The sequence below is a fragment of the Ascaphus truei genome, chromosome 2 (assembly GCF_040206685.1).
Source record: "Ascaphus truei isolate aAscTru1 chromosome 2, aAscTru1.hap1, whole genome shotgun sequence".
NCBI classification, from domain to species: domain Eukaryota; kingdom Metazoa; phylum Chordata; class Amphibia; order Anura; family Ascaphidae; genus Ascaphus; species Ascaphus truei.
In genome coordinates, this window is record NC_134484.1 from 4,377,379 (window position 1) to 4,403,471 (window position 26,093).

The window sequence follows — 26,093 nt, forward strand, 5'->3', positions numbered from 1 at the left end:
GTTGCATTGGGCGTGTAACTGATGTTGGTTGGAGGCACATGGGTTGGTGCCTGAGTGTTGCATTGGACGTGTAACTGATGTTGGTTGGAGGCACATGGGTTAGTGCCTGAGTGTTGCATTGGGCGTGTAACTGATGTTGGTTGGAGGCACACGGGTTAGTGCCTGAGTGTTGCATTGGGCGTGTAACTGATGTTGGTTGGAGGCACACGGGTTGGTGCCTGAGTGTTGCATTGGGCGTGTAACTGATGTTAGTTGGAGGCACATGGGTTGGTGCCTAAGTGTTGCATTGGGTGTGTAACTGATGTTGGTTGGAGGCACATGGGTTAGTGCCTGAGTGTTGCATTGGGCGTGTAACTGATGTTGGTTGGAGGCACATGGGTTAGTGCCTGAGTGTTGCATTGGGCGTGTAACTGATGTTGGTTGGAGGCACATGGGTTGGTGCCTGAGTGTTGCATTGGGCGTGTAACTGATGTTAGTTGGAGGCACATGGGTTGGTGCCTGAGTTTTGCATTGGGCGTGTAACTGATGTTGGTTGGAGGCACATGCGTTGGTGCCTGAGTGTTGCATTGGGCGTGTAACTGATGTTGGTTGGAGGCACGGCACACGGGTTAGTGCCTGAGTGTTGCATTGGACGTGTAACTGATGTTGATTGGAGGCACACGGGTTGGTGCCTGAGTGTTGCATTGGGCGTGTAACTGATGTTGGTTGGAGGCACGGCACACGGGTTAGTGCCTGAGTGTTGCATTGGACGTGTAACTGATGTTGGTTGGAGGCACACGGGTTAGTGCCTGAGTGTTGCATTGGGCGTGTAACTGATGTTGGTTGGAGGCACACGGGTTGGTGCCTGAGTGTTGCATTGGGCGTGTAACTGATGTTGGTTGGAGGCACGGCACACGGGTTAGTGCCTGAGTGTTGCATTGGACGTGTAACTGATGTTGGTTGGAGGCACACGGGTTAGTGCCTGAGTGTTGCATTGGGCGTGTAACTGATGTTGGTTGGAGGCACATGGGTTAGTGCCTGAGTGTTGCATTGGGCGTGTAACTGATGTTGGTTGGAGGCACACGGGTTGGTGCCTGAGTGTTGCATTGGGCGTGTAACTGATGTTGGTTGGAGGCACGGCACACGGGTTAGTGCCTGAGTGTTGCATTGGGTGTGTAACGGATGTTGGTTGGAGGCACATGGGTTAGTGCCTGAGTGTTGCATTGAACGTGTAACTGATGTTGGTTGGAGGCACATGGGTTAGTGCCTGAGTGTTGCATTGGGCGTGTAACTGATGTTGGTTGGAGGCACATGGGTTGGTGCCTGAGTGTTGCATTGGGCGTGTAACTGATGTTAGTTGGAGGCACATGGGTTGGTGCCTGAGTGTTGCATTGGGCGTGTAACTGATGTTGGTTGGAGGCACATGGGTTAGTGCCTGAGTGTTGCATTGGACGTGTAGCTGATGTTGGTTGGAGGCACACGGGTTGGTGCCTGAGTGTTGCATTGGGCGTGTAACTGATGTTGGTTGGAGGCACATGGGTTGGTGCCTGAGTGTTGCATTGGATGTGTAACTGCTGTTGGTTGGAGACACGGCACATGGGTTAGTGCTTGAGTGTTGCAGTGGACGTGTAACTGATGTTGGTTGGAGGCACATGGGTTAGTGCCTGAGTGTTGCATTGGGCGTGTAACTGATGTTGGTTGGAGGCACGGCACATGGGTTAGTGCCTGAGTGTTGCATTGGACGTGTAACTGATGCTGGTTGGAGGCACGGCACATGGGTTAGTGCCTGAGTGTTGCATTGGACGTGTAACTGATGCTGGTTGGAGGCACACGGGTTGGTGCCTGAGTGTTGCATTGGGCGTGTAACTGATGTTGGTTGGAGACACGGCACATGGGTTAGTGCTTGAGTGTTGCAGTGGACGTGTAACTGATGTTGGTTGGAGGCACATGGGTTAGTGCCTGAGTGTTGCATTGGGCGTGTAACTGATGTTGGTTGGAGGCACATGGGTTGGTGCCTGAGTGTTGCATTGGACGTGTAACTGATGTTAGTTGGAGGCACATGGGTTGGTGCCTGAGTGTTGCATTGGGCGTGTAACGGATGTTGGTTGGAGGCACATGGGTTGGTGCCTGAGTGTTGCATTGGACGTGTAACTGATGTTGGTTGGAGGCACATGGGTTAGTGCCTGAGTGTTGCATTGGACGTGTAACTGATGTTGGTTGGAGGCACATGGGTTAGTGCCTGAGTGTTGCATTGGACGTGTAACTGATGTTGGTTGGAGGCACATGGGTTGGTGCCTGAGTGTTGCATTGGGCGTGTAACGGATGTTGGTTGGAGGCACACGGGTTAGTGCCCGAGTGTTGCATTGGACGTGTAACTGATGTTGGTTGGAGGCACATGGGTTGGTGCCTAAGTGTTGCATTGGACGTGTAACTGATGTTGGTTGGAGGCACACGGGTTGGTGCCTGAGTGTTGCATTGTACGTGTAACTGATGTTGGTTGGAGGCACATGGGTTGGTGCCTGAGTGTTGCATTGGACGTGTAACTGATGTTGGTTGGAGGCACATGGGTTGGTGCCTGAGTGTTGCATTGGACGTGTAACTGATGTTGGTTGGAGGCACATGGGTTAGTGCCTGAGTGTTGCATTGGGCGTGTAACGGTTGTTGGTTGGAGGCACGGCACATGGGTTGGAGCCTGATACTGCAGTGCGCGGCTGGCACAATGTAAAGGGGTTACCGGTCTGAGAGACCCACGTGTATGGACCTGCAGCTGTATACACACGTCCCATTGTTCCGGCATTTACATTGTTTTTGGCTGATGGAATAAATCGTGTTGAAGCAGGAGCAATGTGCTTCCTAGTCTTACAGTACACCCCGTCTATTCCCCAGCAGCAGAATGGGATGCTCTGCAGGGCTTCAGCGTACGGCAATTGTGAGATGCTCGGCAGCAAATGTTCTCTGTCCTACATGTAGGCGAGATGTTCTGCAGATTTCCTGTCCTGTGCTGGGTGCGGTCGGGATGCTCTGCAGATATCCTGCCATGTAATGTTGTGTGGGTGGGAGAAGGTGTACACCTATATAGTAAGGTTAGGTGGGGGTACACCCATGTAGTTATGTTGGGTGGGGAGGGGGTACTCCCATGTAGTAATGGTGGGGAGGGGGTACTCCCATGCAGTAATGTTGGGTGGGGAGGGGGTACTCCCATGCAGTAATGTTGGGTGGGGAGGGGGAACTCCCATGTAGTAATGTTGGAGGGGGTACTCCCATGTAGTAATGTTGGGTGGGGAGGGGGTACTCCCATGTAGTAATGTTGGGTGGGGAGGGGGTACTCCCATGTAGTAATGTTGGGTGGGGAGGGGGTACTCCCATGCAGTAATGTTGGGTGGGGAGGGGGTACTCCCATGCAGTAATGTTGGGTGGGGAGGAGGTACTCCCCTGTAGTAATGTTGGGTGGGGAGGGGGTACTCCCATGTAGTAATGTTGGGTGGGGAGGGGGTACTCCCATGTAGTAATGTTGGGTGGGGAGGGGGTACTCCCATGCAGTAATGTTGGGTGGGGAGGGGGTACTCCCATGCAGTAATGTTGGGTGGGGAGGGGGTACTCCCATGTAGTAATGTTGGGTGGGGAGGGGGTACTCCCATGTAGTAATGTTGGGTGGGGAGGGGGTACTCCCACGTAGTAATGTTGGGTGGGGAGGGGGTACTCCCACGTAGTAATGTTGGGTGGGGAGGGGGTACTCCCACATAGTAATGTTGGGTGGGGAGGGGGTACTCCCATGTAGTAATGTTGGGTGGGGAGGGGGTACTCCCATGTAGTAATGTTGGGTGGGGAGGGGGTACTCCCACGTAGTAATGTTGGGTGGGGTGGGGGTACTCCCACGTAGTAATGTTGGGTGGGGAGGAGGTACTCCCACGTAGTAATGTTGGGTGGGGAGGGGGTACACCCACGTAGTAATGTTGGGTGGGGAGGGGGTACACCCACGTAGTAATGTTGGGTGGGGAGGGGGTACACCCACGTAGTAATGTTGGGTGGGGAGGGGGTACACCCACGTAGTAATATTGGGTGGGGAGGGGGTACACCCATGTAGTAATGTTGGGTGGGGAGGGGGTACTCCCATGTAGTAATGTTGGGTGGGGAGGGGGTACTCCCATGTAGTAATGTTGGGTGGGGAGGGGGTACTCCCATGTAGTAATGTTGGATGGGGAGGGGGTACTCCCACGTAGTTATGTTGGGTGGGGAGGGGGTACACCCACGTATTTATGTTGGGTGGGGAGGGGGTACACCCACGTAATAATGTTGGGTGGGGAGGGGGTACACATACGTAGTAATGTTGGATGGGGAGGGGGTACTCCCACGTAGTAATGTTGGGTGGGGAGGGGGTACACCCACGTAGTAATGTTGGGTGGGGAGGGGGTACTCCCACGTAGTAATGTTGGGTGGGGAGGGGGTACTCCCACGTAGTAATGTTGGGTGGGGAGGGGGTACTCCCACGTAGTAATGTTGGGTGGGGAGGGGGTACTCCCACGTAGTAATGTTGGGTGGGGAGGGGGTACTCCCACGTAGTAATGTTGGGTGGGGAGGGGGTACACCCACGTAGTAATATTGGGTGGGGAGGGGGTACTCCCACGTAGTAATGTTGGGTGGGGAGGGGGTACTCCCATGTAGTAATGTTGGGTGGGGAGGGGGTACTCCCATGTAGTAATGTTGGGTGGGGAGGGGGTACTCCCATGTAGTAATGTTGGGTGGGGAGGGGGTACTCCCATGTAGTAATGTTGGGTGGGGAGGGAGTACTCCCATGTAGTAATGTTGGGTGGGGAGGGGGTACTCCCATGTAGTAATGTTGGGTGGGGAGGGGGTACTCCCATGTAGTAATGTTGGGTGGGGAGGGGGTACTCCAATGTAGTAATGTTGGGTGGGGAGGGGGTACTCCCATGTAGTAATGTTGGGTGGGGAGGGGGTACTCCCACGTAGTAATGTTGGGTGGGGAGGGGGTACACCCAAGTAGTAATGTTGGGTGGGGAGGGGGTACTCCCACGTAGTAATGTTGGGTGGGGAGGGGGTACTCCCACGTAGTAATGTTGGGTGGGGAGGGGGTACTCCCACGTAGTAATGTTGGGTGGGGAGGGGGTACTCCCACGTAGTAATGTTGGGTGGGGAGGGGGTACTCCCACATAGTAATGTTGGGTGGGGAGGGGGTACACCCACGTAGTAATGTTGGGTGGGGAGGGGGTACTCCCATGTAGTAATGTTGGGTGGGGAGGGGGTACTCCCATGTAGTAATGTTGGGTGGGGAGGGGGTACTCCCATGTAGTAATGTTGGGTGGGGAGGGGGTACTCCCATGTAGTAATGTTGGATGGGGAGGGGGTACTCCCACGTAGTAATGTTGGGTGGGGAGGGGGTACTCCCACGTAGTAATGTTGGGTGGGTAGGGGGTACTCCCACGTAGTAATGTTGGGTGGGGAGGGGGTACACCCACGTAGTAATATTGGGTGGGGAGGGGGTACTCCCACGTAGTAATATTGGGTGGGGAGGGGGTACTCCCACGTAGTAATGTTGGGTGGGGAGGGGGTACTCCCATGTAGTAATGTTGGGTGGGGAGGGGGTACTCCCATGTAGTAATGTTGGGTGGGGAGGGGGTACTCCCATGTAGTAATGTTGGGTGGGGAGGGAGTACTCCCATGTAGTAATGTTGGGTGGGGAGGGGGTACTCCCATGTAGTAATGTTGGGTGGGGAGGGGGTACTCCCATGTAGTAATGTTGGGTGGGGAGGGGGTACTCCCATGTAGTAATGTTGGGTGGGGAGGGGGTACTCCAATGTAGTAATGTTGGGTGGGGAGGGGGTACTCCCATGTAGTAATGTTGGGTGGGGAGGGGGTACTCCCACGTAGTAATGTTGGGTGGGTAGGGGGTACACCCACGTAGTAATGTTGGGTGGGGAGGGGGTACTCCCACGTAGTAATGTTGGGTGGGGAGGGGGTACTCCCACGTAGTAATGTTGGGTGGGGAGGGGGTACTCCCACGTAGTAATGTTGGGTGGGGAGGGGGTACTCCCACGTAGTAATGTTGGGTGGGGAGGGGGTACTCCCACGTAGTAATGTTGGGTGGGGAGGGGGTACTCCCACGTAGTAATGTTGGGTGGGGAGGGGGTACACCCACGTAGTAATATTGGGTGGGGAGGGGTACTCCCACGTAGTAATGTTGGGTGGGGAGGGGGTACTCCCATGTAGTAATGTTGGGTGGGGAGGGGGTACTCCCATGTAGTAATGTTGGATGGGGAGGGGGTACTCCCATGTAATAATGTTGGATGGGGAGGGGGTACTCCCATGTAGTAATGTTGGATGGGGAGGTGGTACTCCCATGTAGTAATGTTGGATGGGGAGGGGGTACTCCCATGTAGTAATGTTGGATGGGGAGGGGGTACTCCCATGTAGTAATGTTGGGTGGGGAGGGGGTACACCCACGTAGTAATGTTGGATGGGGAGGGGGTACTCCCACGTAGTAATGTTGGATGGGGAGGGGGTACTCCCACGTAGTAATGTTGGGTGGGGAGGGGGTACTCCCACGTAGTAATGTTGGGTGGGGAGGGGGTACTCCCACGTAGTAATGTTGGGTGGGGAGGGGGTACACCCACGTAGTAATGTTGGGTGGGGAGGGGGTACTCCCACGTAGTAATGTTGGGTGGGGAGGGGGTACTCCCACGTAGTAATGTTGGGTGGGGAGGGGGTACTCCCACGTAGTAATGTTGGGTGGGGAGGGGGTACACCCACGTAGTAATGTTGGGTGGGGAGGGGGTACTCCCACGTAGTAATGTTGGGTGGGGAGGGGGTACTCCCACGTAGTAATGTTGGGTGGGGAGGGGGTACTCCCACGTAGTAATGTTGGGTGGGGAGGGGGTACTCCCACGTAGTAATGTTGGGTGGGGAGGGTGTACTCCCACGTAGTAATGTTGGGTGGGGAGGGGGTACACCCACGTAGTAATATTGGGTGGGGAGGGGGTACTCCCACGTAGTAATGTTGGGTGGGGAGGGGGGTACTCCCATGTAGTAATGTTGGGTGGGGAGGGGGTACTCCCATGTAGTAATGTTGGGTGGGGAGGGGGTACTCCCATGTAGTAATGTTGGGTGGGGAGGGGGTACTCCCATGTAGTAATGTTGGGTGGGGAGGGAGTACTCCCATGTAGTAATGTTGGGTGGGGAGGGGGTACACCCACGTAGTAATGTTGGGTGGGGAGGGGGTACTCCCACGTAGTAATGTTGGGTGGGGAGGGGGTACTCCCACGTAGTAATGTTGGGTGGGGAGGGGGTACTCCCACGTAGTAATGTTGGGTGGGGAGGGGGTACTCCCACGTAGTAATGTTGGGTGGGGAGGGTGTACTCCCACGTAGTAATGTTGGGTGGGGAGGGGGTACACCCACGTAGTAATATTGGGTGGGGAGGGGGTACTCCCACGTAGTAATGTTGGGTGGGGAGGGGGTACTCCCATGTAGTAATGTTGGGTGGGGAGGGGGTACTCCCATGTAGTAATGTTGGGTGGGGAGGGGGTACTCCCATGTAGTAATGTTGGGTGGGGAGGGGGTACTCCCATGTAGTAATGTTGGGTGGGGAGGGAGTACTCCCATGTAGTAATGTTGGGTGGGGAGGGGGTACTCCCATGTAGTAATGTTGGGTGGGGAGGGGGTACTCCCATGTAGTATTGTTGGGTGGGGAGGGGGTACTCCCATGTAGTAATGTTGGGTGGGGAGGGGGTACTCCCATGTAGTAATGTTGGGTGGGGAGGGGGTACTCCCATGTAGTAATGTTGGATGGGGAGGGGGTATTCCCATGTAGTAATGTTGGATGGGGAGGGGGTACTCCCATGTAGTAATGTTGGATGGGGAGGGGGTACTCCCATGTAGTAATGTTGGATGGGGAGGGGGTACTCCCATGTAATAATGTTGGATGGGGAGGGGGTACTCCCATGTAGTAATGTTGGATGGGGAGGGGGTACTCCCATGTAGTAATGTTGGGTGGGGAGGGGGTACTCCCATGTAGTAATGTTGGATGGGGAGGGGGTACTCCCATGTAGTAATGTTGGATGGGGAGGGGGTACTCCCATGTAGTAATGTTGGATGGGGAGGGGGTACTCCCATGTAGTAATGTTGGATGGGGAGGGGGTACTCCCATGTAGTAATGTTGGGTGGGGAGGGGGTACTCCCATGTAGTAATGTTGGGTGGGGAGGGGGTACACCCACGTAGTAATGTTGGATGGGGAGGGGGTACTCCCATGTAGTAATGTTGGGTAGGGAGGGGGTACTCCCATGTAGTAATGTTGGGTGGGGAGGGGGTACTCCCATGTAGTAATGTTGGGCGGGGAGGGGGTACTCCCACATAGTAATGTTGGGTGGGGAGGGGGTACTCCCATGTAGTAATGTTGGGTGGGGAGGGGGTACTCCCATGTAGTAATGTTGGATGGGGAGGTGGTACTCCCATGTAGTAATGTTGGATGGGGAGGGGGTACTCCCATGTAGTAATGTTGGGTGGGGAGGTGGTACTCCCATGTAGTAATGTTGGGTGGGGAGGTGGTACTCCCATGTAGTAATGTTGGGTGGGGAGGGGGTACTCCCATGTAGTAATGTTGGGTGGGGAGGGGGTACTCCCATGTAGTAATGTTGGATGGGGAGGGGGTACTCCCATGTAGTAATGTTGGATGGGGAGGGGGTACTCCCATGTAGTAATGTTGGATGGGGAGGTGGTACTCCCATGTAGTAATGTTGGATGGGGAGGGGGTACTCCCATGTAGTAATGTTGGATGGGGAGGGGGTACTCCCATGTAGTAATGTTGGGTGGGGAGGGGGTACTCCCATGTAGTAATGTTGGGTGGGGAGGGGGTACACCCACGTAGTAATGTTGGATGGGGAGGGGGCACTCCCATGTAGTAATGTTGGATGGGGAGGGGGTACTCCCATGTAGTAATGTTGGGTGGGGAGGGGGTACTCCCATGTAGTAATGTTGAGTGGGGAGGGGGTACACCCACGTAGTAATGTTGGATGGGGAGGGGGTACTCCCATGTAGTAATGTTGGATGGGGAGGGGGTACTCCCATGTAGTAATGTTGGATGGGGAGGGGGTACTCCCATGTAGTAATGTTGGATGGGGAGGGGGTACTCCCATGTAGTAATGTTGGATGGGGAGGGGGTACTCCCATGTAGTAATGTTGGATGGGGAGGGGGTACTCCCATGTAGTAATGTTGGGTGGGGAGGGGGTACTCCCATGTAGTAATGTTGGGCGGGGAGGGGGTACTCCCACATAGTAATGTTGGTTGGGGAGGGGGTACTCCCATGTAGTAATGTTGGGTGGGGATTGGGTACTCCCATGTAGTAATGTTGGATGGGGAGGTGGTACTCCCATGTAGTAATGTTGGATGGGGAGGGTGTACTCCCATGTAGTAATGTTGGGTGGGGAGGGGGTACTCCCATGTAGTAATGTTGGGTGGGGAGGGGGTACTCCCATGTAGTAATGTTGGGTGGGGAGGGGGTACTCCCATGTAGTAATGTTGGATGGGGAGGGGGTACTCCCATGTAGTAATGTTGGATGGGAGGGGGTACTCCCATGTAGTAATGTTGGGTGGGGAGGGGGTACACCCACGTAGTAATGTTGGGTGGGGAGGGGGTACTCCCATGTAGTAATGTTGGATGGGGAGGGGGTACACCCACGTAGTAATGTTGGATGGGGAGGGGGTACTCCCATGTAGTAATGTTGGGTGGGGAGGGGGTACACCCACGTAGTAATGTTGGGTGGGGAGGGGGTACTCCCATGTAGTAATGTTGGGTGGGGAGGGGGTACACCCACGTAGTAATGTTGGATGGGGAGGGGGTACTCCCATGTAGTAATGTTGGGTGGGGAGGGGGTACACCCACGTAGTAATGTTGGATGGGGAGGGTGTACTCCCATGTAGTAATGTTGGGTGGGGAGGGGGTACTCCCATGTAGTAATGTTGGATGGGGAGGGGGTACTCCCATGTAGTAATGTTGGATGGGGAGGGGGTACTCCCATCTTCTCGTCCCAACAAGTCTCCAGAATAAAACGAGAAGAATTTGTTCTATGTGCAGCTTTCCCCTCCGGGTTCAAAATTCCTCCCCAGCGAGGGGCTGAGCCAGCCCCATCAGTGAGAGGACCCCCCCCCCCACACTACAGCCAGCCCCATCAGTGAGAGGACCCCCCCCCCACACTACAGCCTGCCCCATCAGTAAGAGGACCCCCCCCCACACTACAGCCAGCCCCATCAGTGAGAGGACCCCCCCCCACACTACAGCCAGTCCCATCAGTGAGAGGACCCCCCCCCCCACACTACAGCCAGTCCCATCAGTGAGAGGACCCCCCCCCCCACACTACAGCCAGTCCCATCAGTGAGAGGACCCCCCCCCCACACTACAGCCAGTCCCATCAGTGAGAGGACCCCCCCACCCTACAGCCAGCCCCATCAGTGAGAGGACCCCCCCCACACACTACAGCCAGTCCCATCAGTTAGAGGACCCCCCCACCCTACAGCCAGCCCCATCAGTGAGAGGACCCCCCCCACACACTACAGCCAGTCCCCATCAGTGAGAGGACCCCCCCCCACACTACAGCCAGCCCCATCAGTGAGAGGACCCCCCCCCCCACACTACAGCCAGTCCCATCAGTGAGAGGACGCCCCCCCCCACACTACAGCCAGTCCCATCAGTGAGAGGACCCCCCCCCCACACTACAGCCAGTCCCATCAGTGAGAGGACCCCCCCCACCCTACAGCCAGTCCCATCAGTGAGAGGACCCCCCCCCCACACACACTACAGCCAGTCCCATCAGTGAGAGGACCCCCCCCCCCCACACTACAGCCAGTCCCATCAGTGAGAGGACCCCCCCCACCCTACAGCCAGCCCCATCAGTGAGAGGACCCCCCCCACACACTACAGCCAGTCCCATCAGTGAGAGGACCCCCCCCCCACACTACAGCCAGCCCCATCAGTGAGAGGACCCCCCCCCCACACACTACAGCCAGTCCCATCAGTGAGAGGACCCCCCCCCACACTACAGCCAGTCCCATCAGTGAGAGGACCCCCCCCCCACACTACAGCCAGCCCCATCAGTGAGAGGACCCCCCCCCCCCCACACACACTACAGCCAGCCCCATCAGTGAGAGGACCCCCCCCACCCCCACACACACACTACAGCCAGTCCACAGCATGTATGTGCTGCCCCCTTCTGCACACTGGGACACAATACTGCCCACCCGTACCCAAGACACAGGGTACATAATGAAAATGAGCAGACTGCCCCCCAACCTCTCCAAACACCCCCCCGCCCTGGGTATGTGCCCCTCATTGCCCATTGTAACCCCTTCCCTGCCAGCCGGCTCTGCATGTTGCTTAGTATGCCTCTGTGGCACTGAAGGTGTTAGTAGGGTATGAATCCTATAAGATACGGCGTGGGGCGTGGGGCAGCAAGGATTGTGGGGTCAGTACGAGGCAGGGAAAAGTGAAGCGTGGGGGTCCGTCAGCGTGAGACCGCCGCACATACTCACACCACCAAGGCTGATAAGGACCCAATACTCGCTCTGCAAGCCTCGGGCGTCAGGGAGCCGGGGACACTATACACAGGGAAGGCCGGGGTGCTATATACAGATCTGCTGTCATGTATAAGGTGAGCCCGCTCCATACCAGCACGCAGGCCGTGTATAGGGTTGGCAGGCTCCTGTGTACGGGACTGTCCCTTATGTCAGCGACCGGTCCCGTTATCCCGGAAGGTGTCGGGACGCCGCCCTGTCCCGTATGCCAGCGCTGTGATGGGAAACGTCTGAACTTAAAATGACTGATGAAATGAGCAGTAAAACGTTACAGATTGCGCTGTGAGGGTAATAATCCCTTCTCCGATAGTTCTCTCCCCCTTATAGGCGTTACAGATTGCGCTGTGAGGGTTATAATCCCTTCTCCGATAGTTCTCTCCCCCTTATAGGCGTTACAGACTGCGCTGTGAGGGTAATAATCCCTTCCCCGATAGTTCTCTCCCCCCTTATAGGCGTTACAGATTGCGCTGTGAGGGTTATAATCCCTTCTCCGATAGTTCTCTCCCCCCTTATAGAAACGTTACAGATTGCGCTGTGAGGGTAATAATCCCTTCTCCGATAGTTCTCTCCCCCCTTATAGAAACGTTACAGACTGCGCTGTGAGGGTAATAATCCCTTCTCCGATAGTTCTCTCCCCCCTTATAGGCGTTACAGACTGCGCTGTGAGGGTAATAATCCCTTCTCCGATAGTTCTCTCCCCCCTTATAGAAACGTTACAGACTGCGCTGTGAGGGTAATAATCCCTTCTCCGATAGTTCTCTCCCCCCTTATAGGCGTTACAGACTGCGCTGTGAGGGTAATAATCCCTTCTCCGATAGTTCTCTCCCCCCTTATAGGCGTTACAGATTGCGCTGTGAGGGTAATAATCCCTTCCCCGATAGTTCTCTCCCCCCTTATAGAAACGTTACAGATTGCGCTGTGAGGGTAATAATCCCTTCCCCGATAGTTCTCTCCCCCTTATAGGCGTTACAGATTGCGCTGTGAGGGTAATAATCCCTTCTCCGATAGTTCTCTCCCCCCTTATAGGCGTTAAAGACTGCGCTGTGAGGGTAATAATCCCTTCTCCGATAGTTCTCTCCCCCCTTATAGAAACGTTACAGACTGCGCTGTGAGGGTAATAATCCCTTCTCCGATAGTTCTCTCCCCCCTTATAGAAACGTTACAGACTGCGCTGTGAGGGTAATAATCCCTTCTCCGATAGTTCTCTCCCCCCTTATAGAAACGTTACAGACTGCGCTGTGAGGGTAATAATCCCTTCCCCGATAGTTCTCTCCCCCCTTATAGGCGTTACAGACTGTGCTGTGAGGGTAATAATCCCTTCTCCGATAGTTCTCTCCCCCTTATAGGCGTTAAAGACTGCGCTGTGAGGGTAATAATCCCTTCTCCGATAGTTCTCTCCCCCCTTATAGAAACGTTACAGACTGCGCTGTGAGGGTAATAATCCCTTCTCCGATAGTTCTCTCCCCCCTTATAGAAACGTTACAGACTGCGCTGTGAGGGTAATAATCCCTTCTCCGATAGTTCTCTCCCCCCTTATAGAAACGTTACAGATTGCGCTGTGAGGGTAATAATCCCTTCTCCGATAGTTCTCTCCCCCCTTATAGAAACGTTACAGACTGCGCTGTGAGGGTAATAATCCCTTCTCCGATAGTTCTCTCCCCCCTTATAGGCGTTACAGACTGCGCTGTGAGGGTAATAATCCCTTCTCCGATAGTTCTCTCCCCCCTTATAGGCGTTACAGATTGCGCTGTGAGGGTAATAATCCCTTCCCCGATAGTTCTCTCCCCCCTTATAGAAACGTTACAGATTGCGCTGTGAGGGTAATAATCCCTTCCCCGATAGTTCTCTCCCCCTTATAGGCGTTACAGATTGCGCTGTGAGGGTAATAATCCCTTCTCCGATAGTTCTCTCCCCCCTTATAGGCGTTAAAGACTGCGCTGTGAGGGTAATAATCCCTTCTCCGATAGTTCTCTCCCCCCTTATAGAAACGTTACAGACTGCGCTGTGAGGGTAATAATCCCTTCTCCGATAGTTCTCTCCCCCCTTATAGAAACGTTACAGACTGCGCTGTGAGGGTAATAATCCCTTCTCCGATAGTTCTCTCCCCCCTTATAGAAACGTTACAGACTGCGCTGTGAGGGTAATAATCCCTTCCCCGATAGTTCTCTCCCCCCTTATAGGCGTTACAGACTGCGCTGTGAGGGTAATAATCCCTTCCCCGATAGTTCTCTCCCCCCTTATAGAAACGTTACAGATTGCGCTGTGAGGGTAATAATCCCTTCCCCGATAGTTCTCTCCCCCTTATAGGCGTTACAGATTGCGCTGTGAGGGTAATAATCCCTTCTCCGATAGTTCTCTCCCCCCTTATAGGCGTTAAAGACTGCGCTGTGAGGGTAATAATCCCTTCTCCGATAGTTCTCTCCCCCCTTATAGAAACGTTACAGACTGCGCTGTGAGGGTAATAATCCCTTCTCCGATAGTTCTCTCCCCCCTTATAGAAACGTTACAGACTGCGCTGTGAGGGTAATAATCCCTTCTCCGATAGTTCTCTCCCCCCTTATAGAAACGTTACAGACTGCGCTGTGAGGGTAATAATCCCTTCCCCGATAGTTCTCTCCCCCCTTATAGGCGTTACAGACTGCGCTGTGAGGGTAATAATCCCTTCCCCGATAGTTCTCTCCCCCCTTATAGGCGTTACAGACTGCGCTGTGAGGGTAATAATCCCTTCTCCGATAGTTCTCTCCCCCCTTATAGAAACGTTACAGACTGCGCTGTGAGGGTAATAATCCCTTCCCCGATAGTTCTCTCCCCCCTTATAGGCGTTACAGATTGCGCTGTGAGGGTAATAATCCCTTCCCTGATAGTTCTCTCCCCCCTTATAGGCGTTACAGACTGCGCTGTGAGGGTAATAATCCCTTCTCCGATAGTTCTCTTCCCCTTATAGGCGTTACAGACTGCGCTGTGAGGGTAATAATCCCTTCTCCGACAGTTCTCTCCCCCCTTATAGAAACGTTACAGACTGCGCTGTGAGGGTAATAATCCCTTCCCCGATAGTTCTCTCCCCCCTTATAGGCGTTACAGATTGCGCTGTGAGGGTAATAATCCCTTCTCCGATAGTTCTCTCCCCCCTTATAGGCGTTAAAGACTGCGCTGTGAGGGTAATAATCCCTTCTCCGATAGTTCTCTCCCCCTTTATAGAAACGTTACAGACTGCGCTGTGAGGGTAATAATCCCTTCTCCGATAGTTCTCTCCCCCTTATAGGCGTTACAGACTGCGCTGTGAGGGTAATAATCCCTTCTCCGATAGTTCTCTCCCCCTTATAGGCGTTACAGATTGCGCTGTGAGGGTAATAATCCCTTCTCCGATAGTTCTCTCCCCCCTTATAGGCGTTACAGACTGCGCTGTGAGGGTAATAATCCCTTCTCCGATAGTTCTCTCCCCCTTATAGGCGTTACAGACTGCGCTGTGAGGGTAATAATCCCTTCTCCGATAGTTCTCTCCCCCCTTATAGGCGTTACAGATTGCGCTGTGAGGGTAATAATCCCTTCTCCGATAGTTCTCTCCCCCCTTATAGGCGTTACAGATTGCGCTGTGAGGGTAATAATCCCTTCCCCGATAGTTCTCTCCCCCCTTATAGACGTTACAGACTGCGCTGTGAGGGTAATAATCCCTTCCCCGATAGTTCTCTCCCCCTTATAGGCGTTACAGACTGCGCTGTGAGGGTAATAATCCCTTCCCCGATAGTTCTCTCCCCCCTTATAGACGTTACAGACTGCGCTGTGAGGGTAATAATCCCTTCCCCGATAGTTCTCTCCCCCCTTATAGACGTTACAGATTGCGCTGTGAGAGTAATAATCCCTTCCCCGATAGTTCTCTCCCCCCTTATAGACGTTACAGACTGCGCTGTGAGGGTAATAATCCCTTCCCCGATAGTTCTCTCCCCCCTTATAGGCGTTACAGATTGCGCTGTGAGGGTAATAATCCCTTCTCCGATAGTTCTCTCCCCCTTATAGAAACGTTACAGATTGCGCTGTGAGGGTAATAATCCCTTCTCCGATAGTTCTCTCCCCCCTTATAGGCGTTACAGATTGCGCTGTGAGGGTAATAATCCCTTCTCCGATAGTTCTCTCCTGCGCTGTGAGGGTAATAATCCCTTCTCCGATAGTTCTCTCCCCCTTATAGGCGTTACAGATTGCGCTGTGAGGGTAATAATCCCTTCCCCGATAGTTCTCTCCCCCCTTATAGGCGTTACAGATTGCGCTGTGAGGGTAATAATCCCTTCTCCGATAGTTCTCTCCCCCCTTATAGGCGTTACAGACTGCGCTGTGAGGGTAATAATCCCTTCTCCGATAGTTCTCTCCCCCCTTATAGGCGTTACAGACTGCGCTGTGAGGGTAATAATCCCTTCTCCGATAGTTCTCTCCCCCTTATAGGCGTTACAGATTGCGCTGTGAGGGTAATAATCCCTTCCCCGATAGTTCTCTCCCCCCTTATAGGCGTTACAGATTGCGCTGTGAGGGTAATAATCCCTTCTCCGATAGTTCTCTCCCCCCTTATAGGCGTTACAGATTGCGCTGTGAGGGTAATAATCCCTTCTCCGATAGTTCTCTCCCCCCTTATAGAAACGTTACAGACTGCGCTGTGAGGGTAATAATCCCTTCTCCGATAGTTCTCTCCCCCTTATAGGCGTTACAGATTGCGCTGTGAGGGTAATAATCCCTTCCCCGATAGTTCTCTCCCCCCTTATAGGCGTTACAGATTGCGCTGTGAGGGTAATAATCCCTTCTCCGATAGTTCTCTCCCCCCTTATAGGCGTTACAGACTGCGCTGTGAGGGTAATAATCCCTTCTCCGATAGTTCTCTCCCCCCTTATAGGCGTTACAGATTGCGCTGTGAGGGTAATAATCCCTTCTCCGACAGTTCTCTCCCCCTTATAGGCGTTACAGATTGCGCTGTGAGGGTAATAATCCCTTCTCCGACAGTTCTCTCCCCCTTATAGGCGTTACAGATTGCGCTGTGAGGGTAATAATCCCTTCTCCGATAGTTCTCTCCCCCCTTATAGGCGTTACAGATTGCGCTGTGAGGGTAATAATCCCTTCCCCGATAGTTCTCTCCCCCTTATAGGCGTTACAGATTGCGCTGTGAGGGTAATAATCCCTTCTCCGATAGTTCTCTCCCCCTTATAGGCGTTACAGATTGCGCTGTGAGGGTAACAATCCCTTCTCCGATAGTTCTCTCCCCCCTTATAGGCGTTACAGATTGCGCTGTGAGGGTAACAATCCCTTCTCCGATAGTTCTCTCCCCCCTTATAGAAACGTTACAGATTGCGCTGTGAGGGTAATAATCCCTTCTCCGACAGTTCTCTCCCCCTTATAGGCGTTACAGATTGCGCTGTGAGGGTAATAATCCCTTCTCCGATAGTTCTCTCCCCCTTATAGGCGTTACAGATTGCGCTGTGAGGGTAATAATCCCTTCTCCGATAGTTCTCTCCCCCTTTATAGGCGTTACAGACTGCGCTGTGAGGGTAATAATCCCTTCTCCGATAGTTCTCTCTCCCCCTTATAGGCGTTACAGACTGCGCTGTGAGGGTAATAATCCCTTCTCCGATAGTTCTCTCCCCCTTATAGGCGTTACAGATTGCGCTGTGAGGGTAATAATCCCTTCCCCGATAGTTCTCTCCCCCCTTATAGGCGTTACAGATTGCGCTGTGAGGGTAATAATCCCTTCTCCGATAGTTCTCTCCCCCTTATAGACGTTACAGATTGCGCTGTGAGGGTAATAATCCCTTCCCCGATAGTTCTCTCCCCCTTATAGAAACGTTACAGACTGCGCTGTGAGGGTAATAAATCCCTTCTCCGATAGTTCTCTCCCCCCTTATAGGCGTTACAGATTGCGCTGTGAGGGTAATAATCCCTTCTCCGATAGTTCTCTCCCCCTTATAGAAACGTTACAGATTGCGCTGTGAGGGTTATAATCCCTTCCCCGATAGTTCTCTCCCCCCTTATAGGCGTTACAGATTGCGCTGTGAGGGTAATAATCCCTTCTCCGATAGTTCTCTCCCCCTTATAGGCGTTACAGATTGCGCTGTGAGGGTAATAATCCCTTCCCCGATAGTTCTCTCCCCCCTTATAGGCGTTACAGACTGCGCTGTGAGGGTAATAATCCCTTCCCCGATAGTTCTCTCCCCCTTATAGACGTTACAGATTGCGCTGTGAGGGTAATAATCCCTTCTCCGATAGTTCTCTCCCCCTTATAGAAACGTTACAGATTGCGCTGTGAGGGTTATAATCCCTTCTCCGATAGTTCTCTCCCCCTTATAGGCGTTACAGATTGCGCTGTGAGGGTAATAATCCCTTCTCCGATAGTTCTCTCCCCCTTATAGAAACGTTACAGATTGCGCTGTGAGGGTTATAATCCCTTCTCCGATAGTTCTCTCCCCCCTTATAGAAACGTTACAGATTGCGCTGTGAGGGTAATAATCCCTTCTCAGATAGTTCTCTCCCACTTATAGAAACGTTACAGATTGCGCTGTGAGGGTAATAATCCCTTCTCCGATAGTTCTCTCCCCCTTATAGAAACGTTACAGATTGCGCTGTGAGGGTTATAATCCCTTCTCCGATAGTTCTCTCCCCCCTTATAGAAACGTTACAGATTGCGCTGTGAGGGTAATAATCCCTTCTCAGATAGTTCTCTCCCACTTATAGAAACGTTACAGATTGCGCTGTGAGGGTAATAATCCCTTCTCCGATAGTTCTCTCCCCCTTATAGAAACGTTACAGATTGCGCTGTGAGGGTTATAATCCCTTCTCCGATAGTTCTCTCCCCCCTTATAGAAACGTTACAGACTGCGCTGTGAGGGTAATAATCCCTTCCCCGATAGTTCTCTCCCCCTTATAGGCGTTACAGACTGCGCTGTGAGGGTAATAATCCCTTCTCCGATAGTTCTCTCCCCCCTTATAGGCGTTACGTGTTAGATCAGCGCAGCGCGCGGCGTTCCCGTCCCGCCAAGCGCAGAGACGATAAAACCAGAGAATATAGCGGTCACGCGGGAGTTACCGCTCAGCGCGGAGCGCTTACACATCGCTCTGCGCGGAGCGCTTACACATCGCTCTGCGCCTCGTTAGGACGTCGCAGTTTCATACAGGATTTCCCGTATTATAATAACTGAACTGTGGCCACTCTTATGTACAGGCACTATATTATTTTACTAATTAAGATATAGATAATGTATTTGATAAATATGTACAGTATTATATATATATATATATATATATATATATATATATATATATATCATATACACACACACGCACTATATATATACATACACACACACACACACACACACACACATATATATATAGTATATATATATATATATATATAGTATATATGTAATATACACACACATATGTAATACACATACATATATATATATTTATATAAACACACACACACACACATATATGTAATACACACAAACACACAAACATATATATATATGTAATATATACACACATATACATACAGTATACATACTCACAGAAACACACATATTTATATAACCATATGTTGTGTGTATATTTATTTCAATACTTTAAGTAAAAGTAGTAAAGTGTGTGTGACTTTATATACACGGTATACAGACATTTGTGTGTTCATGTATACATATATACTGTACATACATATATACATATAGCTGCGGTTATTCAAACAAATAACAGCGCCGATTCCGTGTGCTCTGCTGTTCCCCGCGCAGCATGAACGCGGCCAAGACCTACGCCAAACTAGGGGTACTTCACAGGAACAAATCCTCCCTAAGTCTCCTGGTCAGAAAGCGTATCGCACAGCAGATGCTAATGCCAATTATTGACTATGGAGACATAGTATGTGGCTCGGCACCTCAAACCCACCTTAGCAAACTTGACACCCTCTACAATTCAATTTGTCGTTTTGTTCTCCAATGCAACTACAACACACATCCCTGCGAAATGCTCAAAGAACTAGATTGGTCATCACTAGAGTCTAGGCGCAAAGTTCACCTTTCCTGTCTCACCCTCAAATACTTTCTGGGCAAGCTACCCAGCTACCTGAACAAGCTCCTCACCCCTACCACACGCAGCACCTATCACCTGAGATCAGACTCCAAAAGACTATTCATGGTCCCAAGGCTCAACAAAGTATCCGGCCGCTCCTCCTTCTCTTACCGTGCCCCCCAAAACTGGAACAGTCTCCCGGAGACTCTCACATCCATCCCCAGTCTAAGTTCTTTCAAATCTAAGGCTGTCTCACATTTTAATCTGGTCTGTAACTGTTACATACGCCCATAATATATATTTTCTTTAACTGTGCATGCAATGTCTTGTATATAATGTATACCCTGTTCAATTATGTAACTGTATTTGTAACCACGTATTATTTGTCCTAACTCTGTGCCCAGGACCTACGTGAAAATGAGACATAACTCTCACTGTATTACTTCCTGGTAAAATATTTTATAAATAAATAAATAAATAATTGCTTTGTTGAATTTCATAGATTCTGTTTCTTTGTGCGCAAGGCCAGGGAAAGCACCCGCTCTCCCTGAGTCTCAGCGCGCATCAGCACGCCAGCGGGAAGCATGTCCGAGGCCTTACTGTGCTACTGTGTCACTGTGTCACTGTGCTACTGTGTCACTGTGCTACTGTGTTACTGTGTCACTGTGCTACTGTGTCACTGTGTTACTGTGCTACTGTGTTACTGTGCTACTGTGTTACTGTGTTACTGTATCACTGTGCTACTGTGCTACTGTGTTACTGTGCTACTGTGTTACTGTGTTACTGTGTCACTGTGCTACTGTATCACTGTGCTACTGTGTTGCTGTGTTACTGTGTCACTGTGTCACTGTGTCACTGTGCTACTGTATCACTGTGCTACTGTGTTACTGTGTTACTGTGTCACTGTGCTACTGTATCACTGTGCTACTGTGTCACTGTGCTACTGTGTTACTGTGCTACTGTGTTACTGTGTTACTGTGCTACTGTGCTACTGTGCTACTGTGTTACTGTGTCACCGTGCTGCTGTGTTAGTGTTACTGTGTCACTGTGTTACTGTGTCACCATGCTGCTGTGTTAGTGTTACTGTGTCACTGTGCTGCTGTGTTAGTGTTACTGTGTCACTGTGTCACCGTGCTGCTGTGTTAGTGTTACTGTGTCACTGTGTCACCGTGCTGCTGTGTTAGTGTTACTGTGTCACCGTGCTGCTGTGTTAGTGTTACTGTGTCACTGTGTTACTGTGTCACCGTGCTGCTGTGTTAGTGTTACTGTGTCACCGTGCTGCTGTGTTAGTGTTACTGTGTCACTGTGTCACCGTGCTGCTGTGTTAGTGTTACTGTGTTACTGTGTCACTGTGTCACCGTGCTGCTGTGTTAGTGTTACTGTGTCACTGTGCTGCTGTGTTAGTGTTACTGTGTCACTGTGTCACCGTGCTGCTGTGTTAGTGATACTGTGTTACTGTGTCACTGTGTCACCGTGCTGCTGTGTTAGTGTTACTGTGTCACTGTGCTGCTGTGTTAGTGTTACTGTGTTACTGTGCTACTGTGTCACTGTGTCACCGTGCTGCTGTGTTAGTGTTACTGTGTCACCGTGCTGCTGTGTTAGTGTTACTGTGTCACTGTGTCACTGTGATACTGTGTTACTTTCAGGTGTTTAAAAACCAGACCCCTGAAATGCCTGTCCTGCTCTCGCCGCGCTCACGGATCGGTTGGAAAACATGTAAATATTTAGAAGTATGATACATATATAATGCAGGTCACAATAAAGATGGCGCCTGTCTCTTACTTGTGCCGGTGGATAATGGCGTTGAAGAGGCGCCCATCTCGCCAGTGAGTGGTGAAGTTATCACAGCGCAGGCCCTGGTATCCCTCCGCCATGCGCTGCGACCACAGCAGCAGCTTCTCTTTGGCGGTCATGTCTTCCGACTGACCGCTCACCTGGATGTCCGAAATCTGAGGGGAAGGAGGGGGGAGAGGTGAGACGGACCTGCGGACGCTGCTCTCTTACAGGTGAGAGGGCCTGTACCTGCGGACGCTGCTCTCTTACAGGTGAGAGGGGGGCTGTACCTGCGGACACTGCTCTCTTACAGGTGAGAGGGGCCTGTACCTGCGCACACTGCTCTCTTACAGGTGAGAGGGGGCCTGTACCTGCGGACGCTGCTCTCTTACAGGTGAGAGGGGCCTGTACCTGCGCACACTGCTCTCTTACAGGTGAGAGGGGGGCAGTACCTACGGACGCTGCTCTCTTACAGGTGAGAGGGGCCTGTACCTGCGGACGCTGCTCTCTTACAGGTGAGAGGGGCCTGTACCTGCGGACGCTGCTCTCTTACAGGTGAGAGGGGGCCTGTACCTGCAGACACTGCTCTCTTAAAGGTGAGAGGGGCCTGTACCTACGGACGCTGCTCTCTTACAGGTGAGAGGGGCCTGTACCTGCAGACACTGCTCTCTTACAGGTGAGAGGGGGGCAGTACCTGCGGACGCTGCTCTCTTACAGGTGAGAGGGGCCTGTACCTGCGGACGCTGCTCTCTTACAGGTGAGGGGGCCTGTACCTGCGGACGCTGCTCTCTTACAGGTGAGAGGGGCCTGTACCTACGGACACTGCTCTCTTACAGGTGAGGGGGCCTGTACCTGCGGACGCTGCTCTCTTACAGGTGAGAGGGGCCTGTACCTACGGACACTGCTCTCTTACAGGTGAGAGGGGGCAGTACCTACGGACGCTGCTCTCTTACAGGTGAGAGGGGCCTGTACCTGCGGACACTGCTCTCTTACAGGTGAGGGGGCCTGTACCTGCGGACGCTGCTCTCTTACAGGTGAGAGGGGCCTGTACCTGCGCACACTGCTCTCTTACAGGTGAGAGGGGCCTGTACCTGCGGACGCTGCTCTCTTACAGGTGACAGGGCCTGTACCTGCGCACACTGCTCTCTTACAGGTGAGAGGGGCCTGTACCTACGGACACTGCTCTCTTACAGGTGAGAGGGGCCTGTACCTGCGGACGCTGCTCTCTTACAGGTGAGAGGGGGCCTGTACCTGCGGACACTGCTCTCTTACAGGTGAGAGGGCCTGTACCTGCGGACGCTGCTCTCTTACAGGTGGCAGGGCCTGTACCTGCGGACACTGCTCTCATACAGGTGACAGGGCCTGTACCTGCGGACACTGCTCTCTTACAGGTGAGAGGGGGGCAGTACCTGCGGACACTGCTCTCTTACAGGTGAGAGGGGGCCTGTACCTGCGGACACTGCTCTCTTACAGGTGAGAGGGGCCTGTACCTACGGACACTGCTCTCTTACAGGTGAGAGAGGGGGCCTGTACCTGCGGACACTGCTCTCTTACAGGTGAGAGGGGCCTGTACCTGAGCACACTGCTCTCTTACAGGTGAGAGAGGGCCTGTACCTACGGACGCTGCTCTCTTACAGGTGAGAGGGGGCCTGTACCTGCGGACACTGCTCTCTTACAGGTGAGACGGACCTGCGGACGCTGCTCTCTTACAGGTGAGACGGACCTGCGGACACTGCTCTCTTACAGGGGAGAGGGGGCCTGTACCTGCGGACGCTGCTCTCTTACAGGTGAGAGGGGGCCTGTACCTGCGGACGCTGCTCTCTTACAGGTGAGAGGGGCCTGTACCTACGGACGCTGCTCTCTTACAGGTGAGAGGGGGGCAGTATCTGCGGACGCTGCTCTCTTACAGGTGAGAGGGCCTGTACCTGCGGACGCTGCTCTCTTACAGGTGAGAGGGGGGCTGTACCTACGGACGCTGCTCTCTTACAGGTGAGAGGGGGGCAGTATCTGCGGACACTGCTCTCTTACAGGTGAGAGAGGGGGCCTGTACCTGCGGACACTGCTCTCTTACAGGTGAGAGGGGCCTGTACCTGCGGACACTGCTCTCTTACAGGTGAGAGGGGCCTGTACCTGCGGACACTGCTCTCTTACAGGTGAGAGGGGGCCTGTACCTGCGGACACTGCTCTCTTACAGGTGAGACGGGCCTGTACCTGCAGACACTGCTCTCTTACAGGTGAGAGGGGGCCTGTACCTGCGGACGCTGCTCTCTTACAGGTGAGAGGGGGCCTGTACCTGCGGACACTGCTCTCTTACAGGTGAGAGGGGGCCTGTACCTGCGGACGCTGCTCTCTTACAGGTGAGAGGGGGCCTGTACCTGCGGACGCTGCTCTCTTACAGGTGAGAGAGGCCTGTACCTGCGGACGCTGCTCTCTTACAGGTGAGAGGGGCCTGTACCTACGGACGCTGCTCTCTTACAGGTGAGAGGGGCCTGTACCTGCGGACGCTGCTCTCTTACAGGTGAGAGGGGCCTGTACCTGCGGACGCTGCTCTCTTACAGTTGAGAGGGGCCTGTACCTACGGACGCTGCTCTCTTACAGGTGAGAGGGGGCCTGTACCTGCGGACGCTGCTCTCTTACAGGTGAGAGGGGCCTGTACCTGCGGACACTGCTCTCTTACAGGTGAGAGGGGGCCTGTACCTGCGGACACTGCTCTCTTACAGGTGAGAGGGGCCTGTACCTGCGGACACTGCTCTCTTACAGGTGAGAGGGGGCCTGTACCTGCGGACACTGCTCTCTTACAGGTGAGAGGGGGCCTGTACCTGCGGACGCTGCTCTCTTACAGGTGAGAGAGGGGGCCTGTACCTGCGGACACTGCTCTCTTACAGGTGAGAGGGGCCTGTACCTGCGGACGCTGCTCTCTTACAGGTGAGAGGGGCTGTACCTGCGGACGCTGCTCTCTTACAGGTGAGAGGGGGGCAGTACTTGCGGACGCTGCTCTCTTACAGGTGAGAGGGGGCCTGTACCTGCGGACGCTGCTCTCTTACAGGTGAGAGGGGGCCTGTACCTGCGGACGCTGCTCTCTTACAGGTGAGAGGGAGGCAGTACCTGCGGACGCTGCTCTCTTACAGGTGAGAGGGGGCCTGTACCTGCGGACACTGCTCTCTTACAGGTGAGATGGGCCTGTACCTGCGGACACTGCTCTCTTACAGGTGACAGGGCCTGTACCTGCGGACGCTGCTCTCTTACAGGTGGAAGGGGGCAGTACCTGCGGACGCTGCTCTCTTACAGGTGAGAGGGGGCCTGTACCTGCGGACGCTGCTCTCTTACAGGTGAGAGGGGCCTGTACCTGAGGACACTGCTCTCTTACAGGTGAGAGGGGGCCTGTACCTACGGACACTGCTCTCTTACAGGTGAGAGGGGATTGTACCTGCGGACACTGCTCTCTTACAGGTGAGAGGGGGCCTGTACCTGCGGACGCTGCTCTCTTACAGGTGAGAGGGGGCCTGTACCTGCGGACGCTGCTCTCTTACAGGTGAGAGGGGGGCAGTATCTGCGGACGCTGCTCTCTTACAGGTGAGAGGGGGCCTGTACCTACGGACACTGCTCTCTTACAGGTGAGAGGGGCCTGTACCTGCGGACACTGCTCTCTTACAGGTGAGAGGGGCCTGTACCTGCGGACACTGCTCTCTTACAGGTGAGAGGGGGCCTGTACCTGCGGACACTGCTCTCTTACAGGAGAGAGAGGAGGCCTCTCTCACACACCTCTTTTTCACTCACACCTCTCTCTCACTCACACCCATCTCTCTCGCAACTCTCTCTCTCTCTCGCAACTCTCTCTCTCGCAACTCTCTCTCTCTCTCTCGCAACTCTCTCTCTCTCTCGCAACTCTCTCTCTCGCAACTCTCTCTCTCGCAACTCTCTCTCTCGCAACTCTCTCTCTCGCAACTCTCTCTCGCAACTCTCTCTCTCTCGCAACTCTCTCTCTCTCGCAACTCTCTCTCTCTCGCAACTCTCTCTCTCTCGCAACGCTCTCTCTCTCTCGCAACGCTCTCTCTCTCGCAACGCTCTCTCTCGCAACGCTCTCTCTCGCAACGCTCTCTCTCTCGCGCAACGCTCTCTCTCTCGCAACGCTCTCTCTCGCAACTCTCTCTCTCTCGCAACTCTTTTTACTCTCTCACTTCACACACCTCTCTCTCACTCACACACCTCTCTCTCTCTCTCACACACCTCTCTCTCTCTCTCACACACCTCTCTCTCTCTCACACACAACTCTCTCTCTCTCTCTCACACAACTCTCTCTCTCTCTCTCACACAACTCTCTCTCTCTCTCTCACACACACAACTCTCTCTCTCACACAACTCTCTCTCTCACACAACTCTCTCTCTCACACAAAACTCTCTTTCTCTCTCTCTCACACAACTCTCTCTCTCTCTCACACAACTCTCTCTCTCTCACACAACTCTCTCTCTCACACATAACTCTCTCTCTCTCTCACAACTCTCTCTCACACAACTCTCTCTCTCACACAACTCTCTCTCTCTCACACAACTCTCTCTCTCTCACACAACTCTCTCTCTCTCACACAACTCTCTCACTCACATATTAATCTATTATTTCTTTACCTCTCTCTATGCATTCGCTGTCACTTAAATCTCTCAAACTCACACCTCTCTCACCTCTCTCTCAAACTCAAACCACTCTCACTCATGCTCCTCTCTCGCTCAC

The 26,093-nt window shown here is 53.1% G+C and overlaps 1 protein-coding gene across 1 annotated transcript in view; it reads right to left on the minus strand.

Annotated features, from left to right (window-relative positions):
- PLEC (plectin) overlaps positions 1 to 26,093 on the minus strand; it is a 624,499-nt gene that overhangs the window by 93,345 nt on the left and 505,061 nt on the right. Inside the window, 1 exon segment of the mRNA XM_075581086.1 lies at positions 21,377 to 21,543. Within this exon segment, the coding sequence (XP_075437201.1) occupies positions 21,377 to 21,543 (167 nt within the window).